Genomic DNA, 12,830 nt, shown 5'->3' with positions numbered 1-12,830 from the left:
GACATACTAGGTTCATAATTTACTCTTGAATCCCTAAAATACAGTTTTTAAACCATCTGTAGGTGAGTGCCTTTGTTATTTATACAATCTAAATGTGTCCAATAATAATTAACAGTTGAACTTTTGTCTCTTATGGACCTTAACATTTGTGAAATGCATTTAAGTTGATTAGCAAAATATTACACTTTCTTTAGGCTATGTAAACTAACGAATATTAAATTGTAAGGCACCTAACAATAGAACTAAAGTAATTTATCTTTCATTTCAAAATGTTATTGATCCTTTGGGTTTTTTCTATAAAATGATCTAGCTTTGCTGTGGATTTAACTTTTTTCCAGCCCTGGGACAAATTTAATGTTCCTTTTTTTTTTAAAAAATAAACTTACTGAAATTAGACAAGTCAAATTATGCAAATATTTTCAGAATGGCTAGTGTTACATATATTTTAAAAAATAATTTCAAGCTGGAACTTTCAACCCTGGTTGAGACTACCTATGATTAATAATAATAATAAAAGAAGACCCATTATAGTCTCTAGTATTTAGAATTTTAGGCATATGTATGTTAGCAATCTGTGTTTTAAAAGCTTTATATCCAGTTCAAAAGGATAGCAGAAGTTGAGAGCCCCTGATCTGAAATTTGATTTTCTCATTGATTATAACATTTAAAGTACTGGTTTAAGTGGAAACTTAATCCTGTACAACAGTGTAGCAACAAGAAAAAAGCCAAACAGAAATATTTATCCAATACAGTGCAGACCTAAGTCCTTTAGGAAACTAGTTTTAAAACTAGTTATAATAGCCCTAGTAAAAGGTAAGACAATGAGAAGTGGTAGGATAAAGGATCTACCTTGGAAGTAGGATTTGGTGTTGACTTAGCTCTGCACTGACCCCCCAGTCTTGTCCTTTTACTCTGCTCTATTTACTTTTTTGTATTATATAACCATATGTATTATAGTATATCTATAATACACAGATTATGTATCTATTACTTCATTTTTTTCTTTTTTATTGTTAGTCTTCCCCATTAGAGTGCAAGTTTCTTAGAGATGGACACCCTATCTGTTTTGTTCAGGGGTATGTTGTTTGCTGTACTATCCCAAGACCTTGGGATCTTGGATATGCTGGCATATAGTAGCACTCAAATATTGGAATGAATATAATAATAGCTTGCTTTCCACTAGTTATTTTGTAACAGTGTTTACTGAGTTAAGTGTTGATGGGCCTAATTTGTTTTATGGTTATAAATTAGGTAATGTACATTCATTTAAATACTTAACTGTTCAGCCCATTAATAGCAAGTATTTGTTGCCTCCTATATGTCCTGTGAAAGGGAGAGTAGTGCACAGAAGTGTGGGCCAGACAAGGCATGGAGCTCATGGTTTGGTTTTTGCCTCCGTTAGATTGTAAACTCCGCAAGAGCAAACCCTTTGTTTTGTTCACGGCTGTATCCCCAGTGGAATTTCTGCCACATAGTAAGCAATACATTTTTGAATAGGAGTGTATAAGTGGAGATGCTTATCTGGGCTGAGGAAGTGACCCATAGACTGAGACTTATGAGTCAGAGATAACTAAGCTAAGAGAGGGAGAAACTCAGGCAGAGGAAGGAGCCTGTGAGAAGACCCTGGAGGCAGGAAGGGTCTACCTTCAAGGTAAATTAAAAGGTGGATTTGATAAAACCTGGTTGTATTTGGATGAGGGGAGCGTAGGGGATGACGTTCAGCTTTCTGGCTTCGGTGAGGGGGGTTGACATTCACTGCAATGGGGGCATAAGCAGCCTGGTAGAAAAGACATGGAGAGAGGGCAAACCATAAGAGACTCTTAACTCCAGGGAACAAGCTATGGGTTGCTGGGGGGGGGGGGGGGATGGGGTAAGTAGGTGATGGGCATTAAGGAGGGCACCTGATGTAATGAGCACTGGGTGTTATATGCAACTGATGAATCACTAATTCTACCCCTGAAACTAATAGTGCACTGTATCTTAACTAAATTGAATCTAAATAAGAAAAAAATAAAATACGTGGAGTTCAGTTTTGATCATGTCAAGTTGGGAATGTCTGCAAGGCATCAGGTAGAGATGTCGACTAGGCCATCTAGTCTGGGAGTGAGGACAAGGCCTGGGGCAGCCTGAGCACATGGAGAGGGTGTGGTGTGGGGTTGCTAAGGTAGCCCAGCAGCGGGAGGAGGGGAGGGGCCCGCAGGAGAACTCTGCTGAAGTTGTCCTGCTTGAGTGGTGAGTTAGAGGAGCGGGCAGAGAGACTGACAGCAGGAAAACCAGCAGCTCCACATCCCTTGTCTTATGGACAAATAGGAAGTAATTTGGTAAGAAGCAGTTTTTACAAAAGTTAAATATAAGAAAACTCCCAAGAAAACATAAATTACTTCTAATTATAGAAGACGTAAGTATTGTTAATATTTTGGCATCTGAACTTCTAGTTTTCTATATTTAACATAGCACCTGTGTTATAAAATGTAAGTTATACATTCCATAGTTTTATAACCTGTTTTGTGTCCTTTAATATTTTGTGACTGTCTTTCTTATCACTATAGATGCTTCTGTAGCTTCCTTTTTTGAGGGCTATTTGATATTCCAGCAAATTGGTATATCACAATTTAGTTTAAGTAAAGATCTGTTGAAAAACTTTTACATTGTTTTTCATATTTTCATCACTGCAGACATTCTTAGAAGTAACTCTTACTGTGAATCTATGATGATATTCTGAGAATAAATGTCTGGAAATAGAAGTACTAAAACAGAATGCCAGTTTTTACATTTTTTGCTATTAATTACCAAATTGTTCTCCAAAAGGGTTGTGCTAATTTACTAAAATTCTGTAGAGAGTATTAGGTTTTTTTTAAAGAAGCAAGTGTTTGCAATTTGATTTTTTACAGGACACATCTGTCAATGTAATGTTTTAAAATTCAGCCTGCAAACAGTAGTAACAAGGGCTCAAATAAAGTTAATGGATTTTAGGCAGATTCCATCAGGGCTAAACATTTTTTTCAATTTCACATGAACTGTGATGGCCTAGTTTTAATGTTTAGATGATGATAGTTATTGGGAACTTAAAATCTTGGGGATGAGGGAAGAAATTCCAAAATACTTTCCTTTAACAATTCTACCAGATATCAGCATTTGGTTAAACCAGGCGCTAAGAGGAGTCCGGGATTGCCATGGGAACTCAATAGAAAACGCCCATCTTCTCACTTTGTTTCATCGGCTCTGCAAACTCTTATTTTTTCGAATTCGTCCTATTTTTGTGTTTGATGGGGATGCTCCACTGTTGAAGAAACAGACTTTGGTAAGAGTCATCTGTTTTTTGTTTTCGTTTTTTTCCTTTCTGCATTATTAGAAGGAAAGAAAAGTTCATGTAGAATTTTAATCTTCTCTTTAGAATTTTGGAAGCCAAGACTTATTTTGACGTATATCCAACTTAATTTCAACTTTCTTTAAGTTTATCTTGAACAGTCAACACTTTTTCCTTTAAAAAAGGATTATTTGTGAGACTACGTCCTGGGTGCAATGATGAATTTCAACTTTTAATAGAACTACTTCAATTCTTACAATCGAGAGTTTTCCTTTTAGAGTATCTTCTTAGGTGTCCTACCTTAGGTGTGCTTGGGTTTCAGCTATGCTCCCGAGCATGAGTGTGATAGAGAGCTTGTGGGGAAATGCGTCCCTGAATCTGAGATCCTGGGTCCTCAGTGTTTAAAGAGTAATTGGATTTTATGTCGTGCCAGGTGTGACAAAAGTGGATTGATGAGGAAGGAAATTGGCCAGGATATAAAAGAATGACATTGAGTTTCTTTATTCTGAAAGTAGTTTAAAACAATGTTGGAACAAAGTTGTGAACTTTGGAATAATTGTGTACCCCTCCCCCATGGTAGCACCCATTTGTAATAGGACTTTCATGTGTTGAAAATGCCAGCTCATCACTTCATACTCACACCAGACAGACATTGTCTAATTAAGTGAGAATGTAGGAGAAATGTTAGGATTGATAAATGCTTGGGGACATTTGTTCCCTCAGGAAAAGGTCTAGACTTGTGTGTTGCAGTTTTAAATTATCCAAGGCACATTCTGTCAGGTACTCCTTGGAAGGATTAGGCAGGAAAAAGGAACTCCAGAATTTATTTATCTATTAGTAAACAACATCTCCCCAGTTTCCCAGCCCCATGATAACGATGTTAGCTAACACTACTGTAGTAATCATTTTGTAATATATAAATGTACCAAATCGACACATTGTACACCTTAAACTTCTACAGTGTTATAGGTCAGTTATATCTTAATTAAAAAAAAAAAGGAGGCGCCTGGGTGGCACAGCGTTTAAGCGTCTGCCTTCGGCTCAGGGCGTGATCCTGGCGTGATGGGATCGAGCCCCACATCAGGCTCCTCCGCTATGAGCCTGCTTCTTCCTCTCCCACTCCCCCTGCTTGTCTTCCCTCTCTCGCTGGCTGTCTCTATCTCTGTTGAATAAATAAATAAAATCTTTAAAAAAAATAAAAATTAAAAATTAAAAAAAAAAGGAAAAGAATGTTTTGGTATTTCCCCCTTATATTCCACCATAAGCATGGAGAGTATTCCATTTTTTCCTACGTGGACATTTCTTATAAGATATGTCTGTACATTTTAGGATTTCTTATGATATAGTCTTGAATGTTGAGGGACAGAGTGGCATGTAAGTAACTTATTTTTTTATTTTTATTTTTATGTTTTTTGAGAGAGAGAGAGAGAAAAGAGAAAGAGCAGGGTGAGGGACAAAAGCAGAGGGAAAGAGAATCTCAAGCAGACTTCCTGCTGAGCATAGAGCCCGACATAGGGCTTGATCCCACGACCCATGAAATAATGATCTGAGTCAAAGTCAAGAGTCAGACGCTTAACTGACTGAGCCACCCAGGTGTTCCAAGTAATGTATTTTTTATAAAGACCAATATCCGAAATTTGTTTTGGCATAACAGTGACATCTTAAAAGAGTACATTAATATAATAATCCCTTTTGAGAATCATTTATTTAATTATATATTATTAAGTTGTAGGCCTCTTGGGGACATTGAAGGCTATCTAAAAGAAACTGAAAGTAAATTAATAGTTTCCCAAATACTGTATCCTAGCCAGTCCATTTAGTAGTAGGTAGATGGAGACTCAGTGTCCTTTATGTACCAGAAACGTGAACATACCCACTGATATGACAGTTTGGAGGAAATACTAAAGTAGTCATAGTCTGAAAACTCAGGTAAACCAAATTCTGTGGAAAAAAGTCACAGAAATGTTTTTAATATACTAATACCCTGAAACAGAATCCTGTGTCCTTTGTTTTCACAGGCTAAGAGAAGGCACAGAAAGGATTTGGCAACCACTGACTCCAGAAAAACTACAGAGAAGCTTTTGAAAACATTTTTGAAAAGACAAGCTATCAAAACTGCCTTAAAAAGCAAAAGGCAAGAGGCAAATTACATTAATATTAAGGATTAAAAGCTTTTAATTGTCGCCTTGGATTCCTGTGGTTCCCTTTCCCTGATTTTAACTTGGCAGATAACAGATGATGAAGTCAGAGGGATAAGTGGGCCCATTTAACCCAGTAATTGGAAGTTGTGAAAATTCCCTGTTCGGTGAGAGTCAGCTTGAATATGGAGAGAGAAAAGCCATAGTATTGTGTTGCCTGCACTTTGTACTTTTATAAGGTGGGTCTCTGTGCCTGTAGTTGAGGCCCTGGCCGAGGTGCTGGGAGCCACAGTGAGCTTCCCCTTTCTCTTGAGGCCACGCTTGCTTCCCACAGCAGCAGCCTGGGCAGGCGGGACAGCAGAAAGAAGCCTGTTACAGCCCCGTGTTTTTCTACTTCTCCCCCCTCAGCAGGGCTTGTGTAATCAGTGGGGGAGTCTTCCTGACTCAGTCCTCTTTCCCATTACCTCTGCTTAACGTCTGTGTGTGCTTTTCAGAGATGAAGCCCTCCCCAGTCTTACTCAAGTTCAAAGAGAAGATGACATCTATGTTTTGCCACCTTTACAGAAGGAAGAAAAAAATAGGTAAATGTTTAACTATTTAAAAATAGTAATTGTGTGTATATTCAGACAGATTTCAAACCTTTGTGTTTTTATCTACGTGTAAGGCACGTGGGAATTAATGCATCTACAAATGCATTCTTGACACCTTTTAGAATGTTTCAAAGACTAAATTTTTTAGTGATTAACTTGTCCTTGTGTTTTGGTAGTTTGTGCTGGTGTGTCTCTCTTCATTCTGCAGATCTGGTGTTAGCACTGTTCGTGTGTAATTCCTGAAGATGTGGATTTTCACGTTTCCTACCCTTTGCTTATACGTGCTGTCTCTGTTTCTCATCCTGTGTCTTCTGTCTCTCACCACCACGCTGCCAGTCCACACACAACGTCCTCCTTGCTAAATCCACTGACACTTTGCAGGTGTTAGCTTACTGTACTTTTTAGCTGCACGTGACTCGGCATCTCTGCCGTCCTGCTGTCTGGGAACCTCTCCGGCCACTCCTTCTCAGGCTCCTCTCTCTGGCTCGCTGTTCATGGTCAGCTGCTTCTGTGGCTGAAGTGCAGGTGGAGGGCCCAGCAGTGTGTCCCAGGGGTTCCTGAGACACCAAGTGGCTTTTGAAGCAGGCCAGTTCTGTTTCTTTTCATCAATGCCACCATCCTCCTTGCTCGAAGTGCCGTAAAGGCTTCCACACTTCTTTGTCTTTGTCTTTGATCTTCGCCTTTCGCTGGAACCCCTACCCACCAAGTTCAGTCTGCTTTGTGGTGTAGAATCTGTTAAAACCCAAACCTGATAATGTCATTTCAGAGCTTGAAACACTTCCTAGCATCTCATTTCTTTGGGATAAAACTTCAACGCCTTAATCACATGCTTCTCCAACCTCACCAGGCCCTCTTTGTATTGTCTCCAGGCAGGCTTGCTTTCCCTTGTGTCCAGATGTTTATAGAACATAGTGTTTCTGCCTGGAACACTTGTCCAGATGTTTATAGAACATAGTGTTTCTGCCTGGAACACTTGTCTCCATGAACTTTCCCCAGACCCTACAACTAGATCTCTCTCTTATTTGTGGCTAAGTCCAAGCAGTGCAATTGCCAGAGATTCCAGGAAACTTTAGGGACGCCCCTTATTGTATCTTTAGCAACCTGCTCCTCCCTTGCGATGGATGTCCTCAGATCATATTGTAATTGCTCCCTGGAACATGTCCCCTCCCGACTGCGGGAACAGTGACAGCGTGTGTCATGCTGTCTGATTCACCATTGTAGCCCCTAGAACTCGTGGCCCCTTGCCTCCAGAGATATTTTTATAATCATTAAATCATAGATACTGTAAATGTATGCTTGACTTTCAGTTCAGAAGAAGAAGATGAAAGAGAATGGCAAGAAAGAATGAGTCAAAAACAAGCATTACAGGTACTTATGTAATTTTTGAATTCAGAGTATATTCTGTTATTTGAAATGAATGACATGAAAATGAATAATGAGGTAGTATGAATTTATGGACGTTCCTGATAAAAAGTAGACACATACCTTCTTTATTGTGTGTGTGTGTTTACGTGCGTGCATATGTATAAATGTACAAATACGTAGGCACCCATACACATTTGTATGGCATTTACCATTATGCCTGTCTGGATATCCAAAATAAGCCATCTTTCTTTTACAACCAACCAACTAAATAATAAGTATAAATAGTAATACATACTTGCATAAAAATATAGAAAACGTACCACCCACAAATAACTTCAAGTAACATTTTGGTATAAGCCCATTCTCCTGCCCCTCTCCTTATGGTGGAATATCTGTGTGTGTATTTGGGTATGTGTATGCATGTCAGGTGTGCATGTGTGTACATATATGTAAGTGTATGCCTGTGCTTCTGTTCCAGTTATCCATTGCTGTGTAACTTGGTGGCTTGAAAATGGTTGTTTATTATCATGCTCTCGCTGAGCTCAGGGAGGCAGTCCTGTCTGCACGGCTCCTGTGTAAATGCAGGCTGACCATAGCTGGGGCTGGAGTCCCCTCCGAGGCTTCCTTACTCACATGTGTTCCAAGGGCAGGCATCCCAAAAGCAGGTGCCTGGTGGGAGGGACCCTGTGGCCTTTTCTAGTCAGCTTTGGACGGAGCGCAGCCTCCCTTCCTACGCATTCGGTCTGTGAGAAGCCGGTCAGTGAGGCCAGCCCTTATTTTAGGGGAAGGGATTAGATGAAAAGAGGTGTCAGAGAACCCGTGGTCATGTTTTAATACCACCACCACGGGGCGCCTGGGTGGCTCAGTCGGTAAGCGTCTGCCTTCGGCTCAGGGCGTGATCCCGGTGTCCTGGGATTGAGCCCTGTATCAGGCTCCCTGCTCCGCTGGGAAGCCTGCTTCTTCCTTTCCCACTCCCCCTGCTTGTGTTCCCTTCCTCGCTGGCTGTCTCTGCCAAATAAATAAATAAAACCTTTAAAAAAAAATAAAAAATAAATAAAAAAATAAAACCACCACCACACATATTTTAATGAATGACATTTTTACAACTTGAGGTTGTACTGTAATATACAAGCTTTTAGAGATTTTTCAAGTTTCTTGAATAGTGGATAACATTCTTTGATTCCCAAGTTAATTGGTTTTTGTATGTTCCTGTTATTTTGGTGCATCTGGAGAAGGACTTTTGAGCTACAACCTCAGGTTCCTTCAACTTGTAGAGGTTCTGCGTCATCAATACAGCAAATGACCGCCGTCTTGGTGAAGACCACGACCACTGTGGTCAGAAAGACCAGTGTTAAGTCCAGGCTCTCCTGTGCACTCGCCATGTGATCTTAGACAAATTAACTTCTCCAAGGCTCCCCCCCCTTTTTTTGTAAAACAAAAGTAATAATTATGCCTTCCTCAGAGGGCTGATGGGAACATTAAGGTTTTCCCTTCGTATGGGGAAAGCATGGGGTGTTCTGAGCGTGACTGGCCTGTCCTAAGTGCTGGCTGGTTTGCACACACACGTACAACATACCTACCTATAGGAAAGCAAATTGTATTATTTTATTTTCTTTACTAATGAAGAGTTTTTGGTAATTAGTTAAAATTTAGAGAAGTTTTATGCTTTTTCATGCCCGCAAATTTCTCACTTGTCTTCACTTTTGATTATAGGTTAAGAGCAAAACAGAAGTAATCTAATTAGGGGCATTACAGATATTTTTCAAATTCGTAAGGCTCATCCCTGCCTTAGGGTCTTTGTACTTGCTGTTCCTACAGCCTGGGACGTCCTGATCAGTCTTGTTGGTATCTTTCAAGTCCCTGCTCACATGTCATTTTTTAATGAGGTCTTCTTTATCTATCAAGTAAATGTTTTCTCTCTTCCTGTTTTCCTAATCAACTCTCTTATCAGATTAACCTGCTTTATTTTCTTGTTCATGTATTTCTTTGTTTGGTTATTCTATGTCTTACTCTACCCTAAGAGTAGGGACCTTATCTGGCATGATCTTCACAGCACCCTAGCACCTAGAACAGTGCCTGGCACATTAGGGGTGTCTGGTAAGTATTTTTTCTTTTGAGTGAATCAGTGAGTGAATGGCTGTATTCCCTAATCTGCCTATTTGCTGATGCCTATTGCAGATTATGTACGACTGTGTTTAGTCTATTGTAGATTTTGTAGAACTATTTATCGTAAGTGCAGTAAATATCAGGATAAATAGAATTAAGTGTACAAAATGTAAATTTCATGGTTACGTTTTTACTCTTTACAGGAAGAGTTCTTTCATAATCCTCATGCCATAGATATTGAGTCTGAAGACTTCAGCAGCCTGCCTCTTGAAGTAAAGCATGAAATCTTGACTGATATGAAAGAATTTACCAAGCGAAGAAGAACCTTATTTGAAGCAATGCCAGAGGTGAAATATACAACAGCACATTAATGCTTAGAATGCTCTAATGCTTAGAGCTTCAGCAAAATTTTTTATTAGAAAAAAGGAAATTGATAAGTATTACATATAGAATATCTGTTTCCAGTAAACAGCATTTGTGTCTCAGAGAGTCTATGAAGCATCATATATTTATAAGTTTGAACTTATACATATTTCTTCAAAGAAGCCTTTTGACTTTCCACTTAAGACCAGGTCTTGCGAAACCTGGGTGGCTCATTCAGTTAAGGTTCTGACTCTTGATTTCAGCTTGGGTCATGATATTGGGATTGTGGGATCGAGCCCCTGCATTAGGCTCCATGCTCAGCGCGGAGTCTGCTTGAGATTCTTTCTCTCCCCCTCCCCTCACTTGTGTGCTCTCTCTCTCTCAAATAAATAAGTCTGTAAAAAAATAAAATAAACACCAGGACTTATCTCCTGCTGTGTGTTCTCGTAACACTGAGTAATGTCTCTTTATGGTTCTTAGCATCCAAATGTGCCTGTTTTGCTCACTTCTGTATTTTCAGCATCTTTCACATAGTATGTGTTCAGCATATGCTTAGTGGCTCAATTCTTAGGTTAGTTCATAAAAGTTATTTTAACTCATAATATACATTGTAGAATACTAATAGTAATATGGAATCTAATCTAACTTGAAATTCCAGGTGTCTCTTCTTTGGCTGCAGGCCTAGAAATGCAGTTGAACCTTTACTTTCACTCTTCCTCTTTCTGGACAGTGGTAATAGGGAATTCAGTGGTAAATTCTTCAACTTGGAGCATCTGCTGGTGGCTCCACAGCCACAGAAACTTGGAGCAGGTGATGTGCAGAGTTGGGGTCAAGCTTGTCTCCTGATCATGCTACAGCAGTAATTACTACTGCTTTTAGTGGGTGAATGAGCTTTGTTTTCCTTTCTACTGCTGCCACCTGTTATTTCTCACATCATTCTCTAACTCACTGTAGGACAGAATATACATTTTGCAGCAGCATTATTCCTAATGAATGGATGTAGTGGGTTTTTTTGTATAAACTTTTGAACATTTCTTAATTTGGTACCAAAATATGAAAAAGGCAGGTATTTCTTTCCTTATCAGACCTTTTTTTTCCACGAACAGTGTGAACATAGGAAAATGCTAAGGTGCACAGAAATGATATGGGAAGGACAGAGGTAAATTTATTTTTATTTCATTTCATTTCATTTCAGGGGAAAAATCCAGGCTTAGGCTATGTATCAAGCACTTTATTTCTTAAGTGTGAAAGGATCTCTGGTTGGCCTTTGAGGAAGTAGAAATTGGGTTATGTAAACAACATTGGGAAGGCATGGGAAGAAGGGAGATGGTCCCTAATGATTTGCTCCCTTTTGTTCTCTTCCCATCACCATGGAGCCTGGGATCGGTAGATGGTAGGGTAGAGGGTAGTGTGGCTATAGCCCGTGGGCTACAGCCCATGGGACCTGTAATTCTGATAGGGAAGGGAGGGTCTGAGTCATCCAGGTTGGACCTTTGTATCATCTGTACATTGGGCAGATGCAATATTGAGAATAGTAATGATGGTAAGTAATAACATAATAGCAATAAAAGCAGTGTAGGGTTGGCAGCCTGTTTTTTTTTTTTTTTTTAAGATTTTATTTATTTATTTGACAGAGAGACAGCCAGCGAGAGAGGGAACACAAGCAGGGGGAGTGGGAGAGGAAGAAGCAGGCTCCCAGTAGAAGAGCCTGACATGGGGCTCGATCCTAGAACGCCAGGATCACGCCCTGAGCCGAAGGCAGCGCTTAACGACTGAGCCACCCAGGTGCCCCAGCCTGTTTTTGATCCCACATCTACCACTTACTAGCCTTGCAGCTCTAGGGAGGTTACTTAACCTGTTTGTCTCAGCTTCTTCATTTGTAGACTAGAGATAATGATGTATGTCTCATGGGGTGGTTGAAAATAAAATGGGATAATACACATAAAAGCTCCTAGATGAATTCCTTCATAGAAAATGCTTGATAAATGTTGACTATTATCATTAATAACTGACTGCTATGAATTATTAGGTGTCTTTTATGGGTCAGGGACTGTGCTGGGCACTTGCATATTTTTTTGTAAGATTTATTTACTTATTAGAGATTGCGCACGACAGAGCATGAGTCAGGGAAGGGGCAGAGAATCCTCAAGCAGACTCTCCCCCCCTTCACCCCCCCACCCGTGAGTGTGGAGCCTGTCTAGATTTCACAACCTGTGAGATCATGACCTGAGCTGAAACCAGGAGTTGGACACTCAGGTGACTGAGCCACCAGCTGCCCCACTTTACTTGCATATTTACTTGCATTCCAGAAGGTTGTCTGTTCATTAAGCCGTAATCAAAATGTCACAGTGCTTGGCATGCATTACTGCTTAATAAATGTTTTTTGAGTGGATGATGAAGTCACAAACAGTATGCATGATTTCTTTTCTTTTGCCTAAATCTTTTTGTTTTAAAGACTTTTTTCATAAGGTGGTTACAGTTTTTTCCTAGTATTCAGATTTTACTGTTATGATATGAAAATGTCACCAATGGAAAAAATCAATTGCTCTTTGTCCCTCTGTGGGGAAAAGGATGGAAATGTTGGAATATTATCTGTATTTAATACAAAAACATAATTTTATTTATTTTATTTTAGGAGTCTAATGACTTTTCACAGTATCAGCTCAAAGGCTTGCTTAAAAAAAACTACCTAAACCAACACATAGAAAACGTCCGAAAGGAAATGAATCAGCAACAGTCAGGACAAATCCAAAGACAATATGAAGATGAAGGGGGCTTTTTGAAGGAGGTAGAGTCAAGAAGAGTGGTCTCTGAAGACACTTCACATTACATCTTAATAAGAGGTATTCGGTACCATCACTTACCTGATGGTTAAAAACCAAAAATACGTTGTGTCTCTGAATTCTAGGAACTACCACCCTACTTATGTAATAATAAATATATGTAACTGTTAATGGATTA

The 12,830-nt window shown here is 39.5% G+C and overlaps 1 protein-coding gene across 3 annotated transcripts in view; it reads left to right on the top strand.

Annotated features, from left to right (window-relative positions):
- The window catches only part of ERCC5 (ERCC excision repair 5, endonuclease), a 153,411-nt gene that overhangs the window by 2,240 nt on the left and 138,341 nt on the right, over window positions 1-12,830 (top strand). For all 3 annotated transcript variants that reach the window (XM_045812782.2, XM_087864980.1, XM_087864981.1), the window contains exons 2-7: window positions 3,126-3,301; window positions 5,326-5,441; window positions 5,940-6,026; window positions 7,343-7,403; window positions 9,710-9,853; window positions 12,505-12,712. In XM_045812782.2, the coding sequence (XP_045668738.2) occupies window positions 3,126-3,301; window positions 5,326-5,441; window positions 5,940-6,026; window positions 7,343-7,403; window positions 9,710-9,853; window positions 12,505-12,712 (792 nt within the window). The remainder of the gene's footprint in view (window positions 1-3,125; window positions 3,302-5,325; window positions 5,442-5,939; window positions 6,027-7,342; window positions 7,404-9,709; window positions 9,854-12,504; window positions 12,713-12,830) is intronic.

Source organism: Ursus americanus, chromosome 10, assembly GCF_024610735.1.
Source record: "Ursus americanus isolate L20-20 chromosome 10, mUrsAme1.1.p, whole genome shotgun sequence".
NCBI classification, from domain to species: domain Eukaryota; kingdom Metazoa; phylum Chordata; class Mammalia; order Carnivora; family Ursidae; genus Ursus; species Ursus americanus.
Note: the sequence above shows the minus strand (reverse complement) of the source record. Positions and strands in the feature narration are given on the sequence as shown.